The sequence below is a fragment of the Primulina huaijiensis genome, chromosome 4 (genome assembly GCF_012295235.1).
Source record: "Primulina huaijiensis isolate GDHJ02 chromosome 4, ASM1229523v2, whole genome shotgun sequence".
NCBI lineage: Eukaryota > Viridiplantae > Streptophyta > Magnoliopsida > Lamiales > Gesneriaceae > Primulina > Primulina huaijiensis.
Window position 1 is genome coordinate 25408062 of NC_133309.1, and position 17157 is coordinate 25425218.

General features: G+C 42.0%; 1 protein-coding gene across 1 annotated transcript; it reads left to right on the plus strand.

Annotated features, from left to right (window-relative positions):
* Window positions 1-10054: 10054 nt before the first annotated feature.
* On the plus strand, window positions 10055-11094 carry LOC140975034 (uncharacterized). The gene is made up of 2 exons (XM_073438522.1): window positions 10055-10227; window positions 10563-11094. The coding sequence occupies exons 1-2, from the start codon at window positions 10055-10057 to the stop codon at window positions 11092-11094; spliced, it is 705 nt and encodes a 234-aa protein (XP_073294623.1).
* The last annotated feature ends 6063 nt before the right edge of the window (window positions 11095-17157 follow it).

Here is a 17157-nt window from a genome sequence, read left to right on the forward strand (position 1 = left end):
GGTTCTGGATAGTCAAGAAGCCGGGAAGGTTGAGCAAAGCCCACCAACCGCGTAGATCAGCCCGGGTATTAAGAGCTCACAGGTATGGGGAGCCCCTGTCTTGATCATCCTTGGAAGGTCTTTCGGCGCAAGTGAGGGTGATGGAATAGGCTGAAGTAGGTATGAGTTGTGAGACTTGATAGTATCAGTGAACAGAAGCATGGACGGCCATCTCGTCATGAGTAGCAGCTTGGCACTGAAAACTAATTTATCATTGACTTCTCTCCTATCAATATTAGGTTTGTTTGATATTAATTCATTCAGATATTTTCAATAAACACGCATACTCTCTATACGTTATCCTGATATAAAATCACTTGACTGACTTGAGCATCGGAATGGTTACGTCGGAGAATATTCTGGCGCCCCACTAACGATCTCTGTTATCTTAAGTGTGCAAATATATGAAAGCCCGGACATCCTTCATCCAAGATTCGATATATCAAGGCAGGAAGCAGCTCGACCCGGTGTAATTGCCCACCTCTTTGAAATCCAATTCACTCGGTCATCATCATTGGTGTCGTCTGTGGGAAAGATAGATCTGAGACAAAGATATGGTTTTGTGGGGACCCGGACGCTAATCATGTTCTTAATCATCATTGGGACTATTTGATCAATTATAAAACAGGGTCTAAATTTTTTTTTAAAATGCGGAACGTAGTGAAATAAAACGTATGTACATCTCAGTATAAAAGTACAAGTCCTGTATCACATACATTTATTCAACTAAGGTTTAACAGCTAATATCAAGTGTCCAACCCTATCTCTAATCCAAGTCCGGAGCCTCCACTCTAATCACAATCACTCTTCATCTCCTCAACCCTGAACCTGTCCCACCTGTTGTCATGGACACATACAAACACGACAACAGCCGGATAATTCCGGTGAAAATATAATCCCAGTATAAATCAACGAAACATGCAATCATATAAACAAATATAAAGCATGTAACAGATAACAGTAATATGTATCAAAATCTGAAACATAATCAATATCAGACTGTTGACAATGCTCGTAACTTTACAATTCAGACTAGACTCAATCCTAGTCTAGGGATCCCGGTTTCCAGAAGTTGGCATTCCATATCGATCACCAGTAATAGAAGAAATTCCGATTCTATCCACATCGATATGGTATCGATCACCAGTAATAGAAGAAGCTCTGATTCTATCCACATCGATATAGTATCGATCACCAGTAATAGAAGAAACTCCGATTCTATCCACATCGATATGATATCGATCGAAGTTACGATTATATCCACATCGATATAATATCGATCATCAGTAATAGAAGAAGCTACAATTCTATCCGCATCGATAGCCAATCATCCGATGACAGACTTTGGCACTTTCGCCAATACACTATCTTGTGACATCGTGCAATGTGCCCGTGGCGAGCCCGCCACTATCAAGCACTTCTGTCACAAGATTACTCGTCTAATACCTGCTATCTATAAATCAAGAGAACAAGTACATCAATCAAATCCATGCAATTATCAATGCAATAAAATAAAGTATGTGATTTAGGGAAACTCAAGTCTAAACCGACTCAAGTCGATCTCCCAATACCACATTGACTTATACCTTCCGTTTGTAGTCTTGGTCTGAAGCAATATCAGTTCTCATCTCAAGACTGTGTCTGTAAATCTGAAACGATATATCGAGAATCATAATATCAATATTCCATTCTCAATTCAACACTGAATCTGATTATTCTGGATTTAATTCAAAATCCACGGCATAACAGTAAAATCTCAATATCCTCATCAATACAACATGACCAGATAACAGTTACAATCCAGAACCAATATCCAATACAATCTATAATCCAGTCACAATTCAAATCTGTCCGGCATAAATCAATATACCCTGAAAATTCATAACAATTCCATAATCAGTCCGTTTCTCAATCTGACTTCGATTCTACGATGTCTAACATGCCAAGAACATCATATATGAATCCTATCCAATTCTGACAATAACATAATTTCCAAAACATATTAAAACGTAGCAAAACTTACGTCTAGTTAGAGCTCTCGTAGATAGAAACACCGTACCAAACTCAGATTGGAAATCAGACGGTCGGATCTTGTGCAATCTAATTTTAAATCTAAGATGAAGCTTGAGGGTTTCTCTGGAGATTCTCGATTCCTTCTTGCTGCCAAGCTGAAGAAATGAAACCAATTATATATATATATATATATATATCCAACTTGCATGCCAAAGAAACGTGGCTCATTTTTCACAACTTTCAGGCGGCGCTCGGGCGGTTAATCTTTACCGCTCGGGCGCGGCACCTTCTGTTCGACACATACTTTTGTTGAACACTGGCGCTCGGGCGGTCAAGAACTACCGCTCGGGCGCCAGACGTTCTGTCCAAAACATGCTCTTGTAATGCATTGGCGCTCGGGCGGTCGTCTTCTACCGCTCGGGCGCCACAGGTTCTGCCTGAAAATCTCATAACTCATATGTTTTAACCAATTTAGTCTCGGAGTGGTCCAACTACACTCACATTAATGCATGATCAATAAATCATATCAGATTCCGATAATCAATTTCTCGGGCATTACATTTCTCCCCCCCTAAGATATGATTTCGTCCTCGAAATCACAGGCAATCACATCATATCAGAAAGAAATGTATAATAGAAACTAAATAGGAAACTCACATCATCGAAATAACTCTGGGAATTCCTGCCTCATGTCCGATTCAGTCTCCTAGGTAGCTTCTTCAATGTCGTGACGAGTCCACTGCACTTTCACCAGTGGGATAGTTTTTGTTCTGAGTTTCTTTTCTTTACGATCAGTAATCTGTATCGGCTTTTCAACGTAACTCAGAGATTCATCAATCTCGGCCTCGTCTGGCTGAAGAATATGATAATCATCGGGGAGATACTTCCGCAGCATAGATACATGAAAGACATCATGTATCCCTGATAATGAAGGTGGTAATGTAAGTCGATAGGCACGATCTCCTATCTTTTCGAGAATCTCATATGGACGAACGTATCGTGGAGACAATTTCCCTTTCTTGCCAAATCGGACAACACCCCTGAAAGGAGAAATCTTCAAGAATACCCTGTCTCCTGCCTCAAATACCAACGGTCGTCGTCGAACATTGGCATACTTGGCCTGTCAGTCCTGAGCTGACTTCATTTTCTTCTGAATTAGTTTTACTTTTTCAGTCATATCTCTGATCATATTAGATCCAGTCTCCGGAACTTCAGAGATATCATCCCAATAAAGAGGGGATCTGCATTTTTTTCTGTACAGCGCTTCAAAAGGCGCCATCTCAATACTCGTTTGATAGCTATTGTTGTACGAAAACTCACAGAGAGGCAATGCATCTTGCCAATTAGTGCTTAGTGCTAAAATCGAGCACTACAGCTCTCAGCATATCTTCCAATGTTTGAATCGTCCGCTCTGACTGTCCGTCAATCTGTGAATGATATGCGGTACTCAGATGTAAATTCGTACCAAGAGCTTGCTGCAAACTCTGCCAGAAGTGCAAAGTAAACCGAGGATCACGGTCTGAAACAATTGACTTCGGCACTCCGTGCAATCTAATAACTTCTCTGACATAAATATCGGCCATCTGGTCATATCTGTATGTTATTTTATATGGAATAAAGCATGCAGATTTGATCAATCGATCAATCACGACCCAAATCGCATCACAACCTCTGGAGAATCTCGGTAACTGCGTCACAAAATCCATGGAAATGTGATCCCATTTCCATTCAGGAATGGACAAACTCTGCAACAATCCTCCTGGTTTCTTCCTCTCAGCTTTTACCTATTGGCAATTCAGACATTTGGCTACAAATTCAGTAACATCTGATTTCATTTGCTTCCAACAATATTGTGTCTTCAGATCATTATACATTTTCCTGCCACCAAGATGAATGCTAAAACGACTGTTGTGCGCTTCAGCTAGTATACTTTGGCTCAACTCCGAAACATTCGGCACAACAATACGATTGTTCACATACAAAATAATGTTTCGAACCTGATACTCTGATTGATGACCAGCTCGGACCATAGCAATCGACTTCTGTACGTTCTGATCAACTTTTTGTGCCTCTTTGATTCTCAATATCAATTCTGGTTCAGCGCGAATCGTATATAATCTCAGAGGCTGACAATCTGTTTCAAAAGCTAATCCGGACAAACAGCAGTTTTCTATCAAATTTGAAACACCAATCGTCGACAAGGATAAAGAACATACCTTTCGACTTAGTGCATCTGCTGTTTCATTGGATTTCCCCGGATAATATTTGATTTCACAATCAAAATCTTTCAATAAATCGAGCCATCTCCTTTGTCTCATATTTAACTCGGATTGTGAAAACAAATACTTCAAGCTCTTGTGATCAGAATATATCTCAAACTTTTCGCCGTACAAATAATGTCGCCATATCTTCAATGCAAAGACAATGACAGCCAATTCGGTATGGAGCCCCCAAAATCGGAACTGTACCTGGTATCAACTCAATGCTGAAGTCTATCTCTCTCATCGGCGGCAATCCAGGAATCTCATCTGGAAAGACATCAGCACACTCGCACACCACTGGCAAATCCGCCAATGATGGGCTCGATTTCAGTAAATAAACTGAATAAACCAGGAATCCATCCGCTCCTTTCTGCAACAATCGAGTCATATTCATAGCAGATATCAAAGGAATTCTTGCACGAGAACCCTTACCATAAAATTTCCACTCCTCAGCCATCTCAGGTCTGAATCGAACAATCTTGTGGAAACAATCAACTGTAGCTCTGTACTTGGTTAATATATCGATACCGATAATACAATCAAAATCAGATAACCCAAGCACAATACAGTCCAACTCAATCTCATCCCCATCATATTGCAATATACACGATCTAACAGACTTCACTGATATCAAACATGTCCCCAACGGAGAAGAGACAAACACTACCGCAGACAATGACTCAATAGGCAAAGAATGCATCAAAGAAAATCGCTCAGATATAAATTTATGCGATGCACCAGTATCAATCAATACATATGCAGGATAACCAGAAATAAAACAGTTACCTGCAACAACATCGTCAGGTGCATCCTGTGCCTGCTCCTCAGTCAAAGCGAACACTCGGGCCTACTGTCTAGGAGGATGGCTCGCTGTTTGGCTCCCTCCTGGCCTCGGCTGTGACTGGGTAGGCGGTGCTGGCTGGAAGGAATGAACGGCAGAAGAGCGTCTTCCTGTCTGAGCCACTGTTCCAGATGACTCAGCGGCCTGGGATCCCTGGGCACCTTGCTGTGGACACACTCGGGCAAAGTGGTCATGCTGTTTACAAATACGGCAGTTGCCGAACACTCCTCGGCACTGCTCTGTGGAATGCTTCCCTCCACAAGTGCTACAGTAAGGTCCTGTATAACTCTGGCCTTGACCAGTCTGTCTCGAGCCACTCGAACTGAAGGAGCTACTTCCAGATTTCTTGAATTGCTTTCTCTTAGCTTTCAGGAAATCTTTCTTCCTACTACCACTGCCGCTCTCAAATCGAGAAGATGGTGGAGACATCTGTGATCTCGGTGCTGAAGGCACAAACGAAACCTCTTTCTGTCTCATCAGACCGGCTTCGGCTCCCTTGGCTCTGTTCAAGGCATCAGTGAAATTGTTTGGCCTCCCGGTATTCACCAAGGTAAAGATTTCAGGATTTAGGCCATTTATGAACTGGTCCGCAACGGCCTCATCATGTTCAGCTACGTAGGGAGCAAATCGGAGAAGTGTAGAGAATTTGGTCACATATTCCTCAATATTTAGCTTGCCCTGTCTCAAGTTTGCGAACTCGGCTCCCTTGTCCTTCCGATACGACACTGGAAAGAACCTTTGATAAAATTCAGTTCTAAACACATTCCAGGTAATAACTGTACCTCGGTGTTCCAATGCCCGTTTTGTTGTGATCCACCAGTTTTTAGCAACGTCGTGTAACTGGTGTCCTATCAATTTCACCCTCCGCTCATCAATATACTCTAAAGACTCGAACATCATTTCAATATCGTCCAACCAACTCTCACACTCCACGGAATTCTCCGTACCCTTCAAAGTCGGTGGATGGAATGACTGAAACCTTTTCAACAATGTCTCCATTGGAGTGGCTGTAACGTCCATTGGAGGATTTGAAATACTACCCTGTTCAGGTACTCTTCTCGGAGGCATATCTGATAATCAAAAGGATTAGTAATCCCAATACACAAATATGTTTTAGTCCTCCTCCGATCATCTTACTGCTGATCCAGAATCGGTGCTGATTCATTCTCAATAACACATGTTTTCAAATCAAGTCAGATAAACATGCATTATAAAGCTGTAAATCATGCTAGCAATCAAAAGCAGGAAAGAACACACATTCTACCCCGCTCACTAGCTCCTTTCTCAATCTAAAGGATCTATCGCTCTGATACCACCTGTTGTGGGGACCCGGACGCTAATCATGTTTTTAATCATCATTGGGACTATTTAATCAATTATAAAACAGGGTCTAAAATTTTATTTTTAAAATGCGGAACGTAGTGAAATAAAATGTATATACATCTCAGTATAAAAGTACAAGTCCTGTATCACATACATTTATTCAACTAAGGTTTAACAGCTAATATCAAGTGTCCAACCCTATCTCTAATCCAAGTCCGGAGCCTCCACTCTAATCACAATCTCTCTTCATCTCCTCAACCCTAAATCTGTCCCACCTGTTGTCATGCACACATACAAACACGACAACAGCCGGATAATTCCGGTGAGAATATAATCCTAGTATAAATCAACGAAACATGCAATCATATAAACAAATATAAAGCATGTAACAGATAACAGTAATATGTATCAAAATTTGAAATATAATCAATATCAGACTGTCGACAATGCTCGAAACTTTACAATTCAGACTAGACTCAATCCTAGTCTAGGGATCCCGGTTTCCAGAAGTTGGCATTCCATATCGATCACAAGTAATAGAAGAAATTCCGATTCTATCCACATCGATATGGTATCGATCACCAGTAATAGAAGAAGCTCTGATTCTATCCACATCGATATAGTATCGATCACCAGTAATAGAAGAAACTCCGATTCTATCCACATCGATATGATATCGATCATCAGTAATAGAAGAAGTTACGATTCTATCCACATCGATATAATATCGATCATCAGTAATAGAAGAAGCTACAATTCTATCCACATCGATAGCCAATCATCCGGTGACAGACTTTGGCACTTTCGCCAATACACTATCTTGTGACATCGTGCAATGTGCCCGTGGAGATCCCGCCACTATCAGGCACTTCTGTCACAAGATTACTCGTCTAATACCTGCTATCTATAAATCAAGAGAACAAGTACATCAATCAAATCCATGCAATTATCAATGCAATAAAGTAAAGTATGTGATTTAGGGAAACTCAAGTCTAAACCGACTCAAGTCGATCTCCCAATACCACATTGACTTATACCTTTCGTTTGTAGTCTCGGTATGAAGCAATATCAGTTCTGAACTCAAGACTGTGTCTGTAAATCTGAAACGATATATCGAGAATCATAATATCAATATTCCATTCTCAATTCAACACTGAATCTGATTACTCTGGATTTAATTCAAAATCCACGGCATAACGGTAAAATCTCAATATCCTCGTCAATACAACATGATCAGATAACAGTTACAATCCAGAACCAATATCCAATACAATCTATAATCCAATCACAATTCAAATCTGTCTGGTATAAATCAATATAACCTGAAAATTCATAACAATTCCATAATCAGTCCGTTTCTCAATCTGACTTTGATTCTACGATGTCTAACATGCCAAGAACATCATATATGAATCATATCCAATTCGGACAATAGCATAATTTGCAAAACATATCAAAACGTAGCAAAACTTACGTCTAGTTAGAGCTCTCGTAGATAGAAACACCGTACCAAACTCAGATTGGAAATCAGACGGTCGGATCTTGTGCGATCTTGTGGATATNGCGGTTAATCTTTACCGCTCGGGCGCGGCACCTTCTGTTCGACGCATACTTTTGTTGAACACTGGCGCTCGGGCGGTCAAGAACTACCGCTCGGGCGCCAGACGTTCTGTCCAAAACATGCTCTTGTAATGCATTGGCGCTCGGGCGGTCGTCTTCTACCGCTCGGACGCCACAGGTTCTGCCTGAAAATCTCATAACTCATATGTTTTAACCAATTTAGTCTCGGAGTGGTCCAACTACACTCACATTAATGCATGATCAATAAATCATATCAGATTCCGATAATCAATTTCTCGGGCATTACAGGTTTCCACTCGAAAATCAGCTCGGAGGAACAATTCCAGAAGGGAGTCCTCAGAATTAGAGGTTCCACATACCCCATAAAACTTTGATGATCAATCCCGAACAACAACTGACTCAATGGATAGCATCGGCTGTCCAGAAAGCCATGATAGAAAAGTTACCTCCCAGTAGCGGTCGGGCACCCCGTGAAGAAAGATTCTGGGGACAATCTCCTACTCAGGACAAAACAAAAGAGGGGGAAGAAGAAAGCTCCAAGAATGTTTCAAAGTCTTTACCATGGCTGAAGAACTGGAAGATTTGAGACAAAAAGTGAAGAAGCTGGAAGGACAAGTCGGGTGCTCTCAAAATCCCTGAATTCAACCAAGAGGGTGTCCTTTCTCCACCCGCATAATCAATGAGCCCTTATCGGCCCACTATAAGTCAGCAAACATAAAGGAGTATGACGGAAATTCGGACCCTGAAGAGCATTTGGCCCGTTTTGAGAATATGGTCATGTTACATTGTTATAGTGATGAGATCAAGTGCAAGACTTTCTTAACCACGTTGGTGGATTCAGCCCAACGATGGTTTGACAAGTTAGATTCCCGGAGTATACAAAATTTTGAGGACTTTAAAAGTGTCTTTTTAAATCACTTCAGCAATAGCAAAAGGTACAAGAAATACTATTTTTAGTCTGTTCGAAATCAAGCAGAACATGGATGAATCATTGAGGGCATACATCTGAAAATTTAATAAAGCCGCATTGGAGGTACCTTCATGCGCCCCTGAGACCAAAACTACGACGTTCACACAGGGGCTCCTGGAAGGGGACTTCTTCCGGTCTCTGGTGAAAAAATTGCCAAAAGAGCAGAGAAATATATCAACATGGAAGAGGCTCAGAACAGAAGAGGGAGGCTATCAGAACAGAAAGAAGTGACCGACCGGGAAGGACGAAAGATCGGGGGAGCAGAAGGTTTTTCCGATTATACACCTCTAAGAAGGCCAAAGGACCAAGCAGTGCACCTTTGTGAAGAGAAGGCAACCAGCTCTCACTGACCTCCCCAGGGCCCAAGGCCAGCTTTAAAGTTATGTACATTCCACAGAGAATGTTTCCACGACACCAACGAGTGCAAACAATTGAGAAAAGATAATCCCCATCAGACCTCGTCGGGACCTGCATCATCCACCAGGGCCCCGAATTCCGAGCCCATGCTTGGAAATCACACCAGCCTACCCTCAATTGAAAGAGCCTGGGAAGAGAAGGTCTGGGAAAAATCTCCTACAATGTAGATATCTTCGCATGGTCCCCGAATTCCCAGCCCATGTAGCTGAGTACAAACTGAACATCCTCCAAGTTCCCGACAAGTGGTGCAAAAGAAAAGACCCTTCGGACCAAAGAAAGGCAAGATAATACCAAAGCAAGTAGAGGAGCTTCTGAAAGCTGGACAAGTCCGAGAAGTCCAATTTCCAACTTGGCTATCAAATGTGGTTCTAGTCCAAAAAAACCACAGGAAAGTGGAGAATATGCATGGATTTCATGGACCTGAACAAAGTGTATCTCAAAGACTGATACCGTTTGCGCCAGATTGATCAGCTAGTCGACTCCACCTCGAGTTATGAATTACTATGTTTTATGGATGCCTACCAAAGATTATCACCAAATCTCCTTGGCCTGGGAAGATCAAGACAATGTTATTTTATAACCTCTGGTGGTACATTTTGTTATATAGTGATGCCATTCGGTTTAAAGTATGCAGGGGCCACTTATCAACGGTTGATGGATAAAATTTTTGAGAAACAAGCCAGAACTAATGTTGAGGTGTACGTTGATAACATTTTGGTCAAATCTAAGGGGAAATCAAGCTTTATCTTAGATCTCGAAGAAACTTTCTCAACTCTCAGGAAGTATGTGGTCAAGTTGATCCATTAAAATGAACTTGTAGAGTCAAAAGTGGCAAGTTTCTAGGCTTCATAGTAACCGACAGGGGAATCGAAGTCAAACCGGAAAAGGTGAAGGCTATTTTTTGATATGGTTTCCTCTAAAATTATCAAGGATGTACATAAGCTAACGGGCAGAATTGCAGCTTTGTCCAGATTCATATCAAGAACAGCACATCGGAGTTATAATTTCTTTAAGATATTGAGGAATGCCCAAAGATTCGGATGGGATGATAAAACTGAGCAAGCCTTTCAAGACTTGAAGAATCATGAAGCTGAGTTGCCATCTTGGTTAAACCCAGGCTGAGAGAAAAGTTGTTGATCTATTTGTCTGCCACTGAATATGCCGTCAGCTTGGTCCTTATTCAAGAAGAAAGAACTGATCAGAATCCCGTGTATTATGCGAGCCATGCTCTTAGAGGTCCCGAGTTAAGGTATACTGAGCTGGAGAAGATAGCTTTGTCATTGATCATAACCACAAGAAAATTGAGACCCTACTTCCTGTCTCATCCTATCATTGTCCTTACGAGTAGCTCACTAGGGAAAATCATGAATAATCCGGACATCTTGGGGAGGCTGGTAGAATGGACAATAGAGCTCTGGGAGTATGACATCACTTACCAGCCAAGGACCGCCATAAAAGCTCAAGCTTTGTCAGATTTCCTGATCGAGATGGCACAGTCTGGGAAAGAAGAAGTTGGGAGAGTGTTTGTTGATGGTGCGGCCTACAAGGAAGGTAGTGGGGTGGAAGTCGTTCTAGTTTCTTCCACTGGAGAAAAGATAAAATATGCAGTGAGATTGGACTTCCGGGCTTCAAATAATGAGGCTGAGTAAAAATCAGTGGTAATGGCATGAAGACCGCCCGGGAAGCTGGAGCTACCCGAATCATCCTATATTCAAACTATCAACTAGTTATTCAGCAATTCAAAGGCTCTTATGAGGCCCGAGAGTGGAGGTTAAATGAGTATTTAAAAGTCATTCAAGAACTATCAGAAAGTTTTACTGAATAGAGTGCAGAACAGATTCTGAGGGAAGAAAATGCTGAGGCCGATGCACTCGCCAATATGGCATCCTTTTTGGCAGGAGAAGGTGGCAAGGATGTTATTCATCACACCAAGCTGACTTCTCAGGAAAATTCATGGAGAATGCCCCTACTCGAGTTCATTTCAACAAACTGGTTGCCCGGAGATCCTCAACAAGCTCAGAAAATAAAGAGACAGTGTTCTTGTTTTAGTCTCATCAATAGAGAATTGTACCAACGATCATTCCATGGCCCAATGCTCAAGTGTTTGGCCGGAGAAGAAACTAAATACGTGTTAAGGAAAATTCATGACGTGTGTTGTGGAGACCATCTCGGTACCATAGCACTCACTCGAAAAGCACTGCTCGCTGAATTCTGGTGGCCTGCTATGAATACAGATGCCCGAGAGGTGGTCTGGTCTTGTGAAGAATGTCAACGTCGTGGTAATTTTTGCACAGCACGCCCTCGTCTTTAAAGCCTGTTCGAGCATCTTGCTCTCTTGATCAACATAGCCTAGATATTCTGGGATCCTTCTTAGTAGCCCGGGCCCAGAAGAAATTCCTGTTAGTAGCAGCTGACTACTTTTCCAAGTGGGTGGAGGCCGAGCCCCTGACCAAAATCACTGAATATGAGGTATTAAAATTTTTATGAAAAAACATAGTTTGCAAATTTGGGCTACCAAGGAAGTTAATATCCAATAACAGCCGACAGTTACAAGGAAGAAAAGTTACGGCCTGGTGTAAAGACATGAAGATTATTCAGTCCTTCACTTTAGTAGCTTATCCCCAAGCTAACAGGCAAATTGAAGTCACTAACCGGGTAATTGTTCAAGCTTTATATGTTAGATTGCAGGATATGGGAAAAGATTGGGTAGAAGAAGTGCTCAGTGTTCTATAGGGTTATTGAACCCCTCCCCGGACTGCGACTAGAGAAAATCCTTATAGTATGGTTTATGGATCTGAAGAGTGGAAAATTTCTAGGCTTCATAGTAACCGAGAGGCGAATCGAAGTCAATCCGGAGAAGGTGAAGGCTATTTTGGATATGGTTTCTACTAAAACTATCAAGGATGTACAAAAACTAACGAACAAAATTGCAGCTTTGTCCAGGTTTATATCAAGATCAGCACATCGGATTTATCCTTTCATTCAGATGAAAGCCCAAAGATTCGGATGAGATGATAAAACTGAGCAAGCCTTTCAAGTCTTGAAGAATCATCTAGCTGGGTTGCCATCTTGGTTAAACCCGGGCTGGGAGAAAAGTTGCTGATCTATTGTCTGCCACTGAATATGCCATCAGCTCGGTCCTTATTCAAGAAGAAGTAACTGATCAGAAGCTCGTGTATTATGTGAGCCATTCTCTTAGAGGTCTCGAGTTGAGGTATACTGAACCGGAGAAAAGTGCCTTGGCATTGATCATAACCACAAGAAAATTGAGACCCTACTTCATGTCTCGTCCTATCATTGTCCTTACCAATACCTCACTGGGGAAAATCATGACTAATTTGGACATCTCGGGGAGGTTGGTAAAATGAACAATAGAGCTCGGGGAGTATGACATCACTCTAGCCAAGGACCACCATAAAAGCTCAAGATTTTTCAGATTTCCTAATCGGGGTGGCACAGTCTGAGCATGAAGAAGTTTGGAGAGTGTTTGTTGATGGTGTGAACAGCAAAGAAGGTAGTGGGGTAAACAAGACCAGAAAATAAAGAGACAATGTTCCCGTTTCAGTGTCATCAATGGAGAATTGTAACGACAATCATTCTAGGTCTCAATGCTCAAGTGTTTGGCCGGGAAAGAAACTAAATATGTATTAAGGGAAATTCATGACGTGTTCTGTGGAGACCATCTCGGGACCATAGCACTCACTCGAAAAGCCTCGCTGGATTCTGGTGGCCTACTATGAATACAGATGCCCGAGAGGTGGTCCGATCTTGTGAAAGATGTCAACGCAGTGGTAATTTTTGGCACAGCCCGGCCTTTGAAGCATGTTCGAGTATCTTGCCCTTTTGATCAACGGGCGTATATATTGTGGGACCCTTCCTAGTAGCCCGAGCCTAGAAGAAATTCATGATAGTAGCAGTTGACTACTTTTCCAAGTAGGTGAAGGCCGAGCCCCTGGCCAAGATCACTGAAGATGAGGTATAAAATTTTTTATGGAAAAACATAGTTTGCATATTCGGGCTTCCAAAGAAGTTAATATTCGATAACGACCGACAATTCCAACGGCGAAAAGTTAGGCCTGGTGTAAGGAAATGAAGATTATTCAGTCCTTCACTTCAGTAGCTTATCCCCAAGCTAACGGGCAAACTGAAGTCACTAACCGGGTAATTGTTCAAGTTTTAAAGGCCATATTTCAGGGTATTGAAAAAGATTGGGTGCGGGTGCAAGAAGTGTCCAGTGTTCTATGGGCTTATCAAACCCCTCTCCGGACTGCTACTAGAGAAACTCCTAATAGTATGGTTTATGGATTTGAAGAGTGGCAAGTTTCTAGGCTTCATAGTAATCGAGAGAGGAATCGAAGTTTACCCGGAGAAGGTGAAGGCTATTTTGGAGATGATTTCTCCTAAAACTATCAAGGATATACAAAAGCTAACGGATAGAATTGCAGCTTTGTCCCGGTTCATATCAAGATCAGCACATCGGAGTTATAATTTCTTCAAGATATTGAGGAAAGCCCAAAGATTTGGATGAGATGATAAAAATGAGCAATCCTTTCAAGACTTGAAGAATCATCTAGATGGGCTGTCATCTTGGTTAAACCCGGGATGGAAGAAAAATTGCTGATCTATTTGTCTGTCACTGAATATGCCGTCAGCTCGGTCTTTATTCAAAAAGAAGGGATTGAATATAAGCCCATGTATTATATGAGCCATGCTCTTAGAGGTCCTGAGTTGAGGTATACTGGGCTGCAGAAGATAGCCCTGGCATTGATCATAACCACAAGAAAATTGAGACCCTCCTTCTTATCTCATCCTATCATTGTCCTTACCAATAGTTCATTAGGGAAAATCATGATTAATGCGGACATCTCAGGGAGACTGGTAAAATGGACATCAGAGCTCGGGAAGTATGACATCATTTACCAGCCGATGACCGCCATAAAAGCTCAAGATTTGTCAGATTTCCTAATCGAGATGGCACAGTTTGGGCAAGAAGAAGTTTGGAGATTGTTTGTTGATGGTGCGGCCAGCAATGAAGGTAGTGGAGTGGGAGTCATTCTAGTTTCTTCCACCGGAGAAAAGATAAAATTTGCAGTGAGATTGGACTTCCAAGCTTCAAATAATGAGGCTGAGTATGAATCAGCGGTAATCGGCATGAAGACCTCCCGGGAAGCTAGAGCTACCCGAATCGTCCTATATTCAGACTCTCAACTAGTTATTCAGCAATTCAAAGGCTCTTATGAGGCCCGGAAGTGGAGGTTAAAGGAGTATTTAAAAGTCATTCAAGAACTATCGGAAAGTTTTACTGATTGGAGTGCAGAACAGATTCTGAGGGAAGACATGCTGAGGCAAATGCACTCACCCAGATGGCATCCTCTTTGGCAAGAGAGGGTGGCAAGGACGCTATTCATCACACCAAGCTGATATTAACCATAGATACCGATCCAGTGATTTTTCAGGAAAATTCATGGAGAATGCCCCTACTCGATTTCGTTTCAACAAACCGGTTGCCGGGAGATCCTCAACAAGCTCGAAAAATCTAGACGCAATATTATCGTTTCAGTGTCATCAATGGAGAATTGTACCGACGATCATTCCAGGGCTCAATGCTCGAGTGTTTGGCCCGCCCTGGGACAAAACTAAATATGTGTTAAGGAAAATTCATGACGTGTGATATGGAGACCATCTCGGGACCATAGCACTCACTCGAAAAGCACTGCTCGCTGGATTCTGGTGGTCTACTATGAATACAGATGCTCGATAGGTGGTCTGGTCTGGTGAAGGATGTCAACGCTGTGGTAATTTTTGCCACACCCCGACCTCGTCTTTGAAGCCTATTCGAGCATCTTGCTCTGTTGATCAATAAGGCCTAGATATTGTGGGACCTTTCCCAATTGCCCGAGCTCATAAGAAATTCCTGTTAGTAGCAGTTGATTATTTTTCCAAGTGGGTGGAAGCCGAGCCCCTGGCCAAAATCACTGAAGATGAGGTATTAAAATTTTTATGGAAAAACATAGTTTGCAGATTCGGGCTACTAAGGAAGTTAATATCCGACAACGACCGACAGTTCCAAGGGCAAAAAGTTACGGTCTGGTGTAAAAAAATGAAGATTATTCTGTCTTTCATTTCAGTAGCTTATCCCAAGCTAACGGGCAACTGAAGGCACTAACCGGGTAATTATTGTTCAAGCTTTAAAGGTCACATTTCAGGGTATTGAAAAAGATTGGGTGGAAGAAGTGTCCAGTGTTCTATGGGCTTATCGAACCCCTCTCCAGGCTGCTACTAGAGAAATTCCTAATAGTATGGTTTATGGATTTGAAGAGTGACAAGTTTCTAGGCTTCATAGTAACCTAGAGTGGAATCGAAGTTAACCTGGAGGAAAGGAGAAGGCTATTTTGGAGATGGTTTCTCCTAAAACTATCAAGGATGTACAAAATCTAGCGGGCCGAATTGCAGCTTTGTCCCAGTTCATATCAAGATCAGCACATCGAAGTTATCATTTCTTTCAGATATTGGAAATCCCAAAGATTCGATTGAGATGATAAAACTGAGTTAGCCTTTCAAGTCTTGAAGAATCATCTAGCTGGGTTGCCATCTTGGTTAAACCCGGGCTGGAAAAAAGTGGCTGATCTATTTGTCTGCCACTTAATATGCCGTCAGCTCGATCCTAATTCAAGAAGAAAGAACTGATAAGAAGCTCGTGTATTATGTGAGACATGCTCTTAGAGGTCCCGAGTTGATGTATACTGAGCTGTAGAAGATAGCATTGACATTGATCATAACTACAAGAAAATTGAGACCCTACTTTTTGTCTCATCCTATCGTTGTCCTTACCAGTAGCTCACTAGGGAAAATCATGACTAATCCGGACATATTGAGGAGGCTGGTAAAATTGACAATAGAGCTCGGGGAGTATGACATCACTTACCAGCCAAGGACCGCCATAAAAGCTCAAGCTTTGTCATATTTCCTGATCGAGATGGCACAGCCTGGGCAGGAAGAAGTTCGGAGAGTGTTTGTTGATGGTGCGGCGAGCAAGGAAGGTATTGGGATGGAAGTCGTTCTAGTTTCTTCCATGGGAGAAAAGATAAAATTTGCAGCTATCCGGATGGATGCTTATCGTGGATAGAAGAAAATAATGCAGCCCGGGCTCAATAATTGGACTTGATAAAAGAAAAAAGAGAAAGAGAAGCTATCCCGATGGAAGCTTATCGTGGACGAGTCATACGAGCTTATAACCAGCAAGTCCGACCTCGAGAATTTCAAGTCGGTGATCTTGTCTTGAAGAAGACCAACCTAGTTGGAGATGTGGGAAAATTAGAGGCCCAGTGGGAATGATCTTACAAAGTGGTGCGAAGACTTAGCTCAGGAGCATTATATTTAGAAGATGACCACGGTCAATCTTTGAAAATACTCTGGAATGCTTTTCATTTGAAAAAATATTATGCTTAGATTGTATTTATTATCAGAATATTAATGAAGTTATTTCACTCTCTTCAAATATGTGCAAGGTATTTTATCTAAACCTGGGAGGCATGTGGCCCCTGCATTTTACGTAAACCCGAGACACATGAGGTCCGGTTTTTACCTAAACCCGGAGGCATGAGGACCCAGAACTTTATATAAACCCGGGACACATGAGGTCCGGTGTTTTACCTAAACCCGGAGGCATGAGGACCCAAAACTTTATATAAACCCGGGAGGCATGAGGCCCC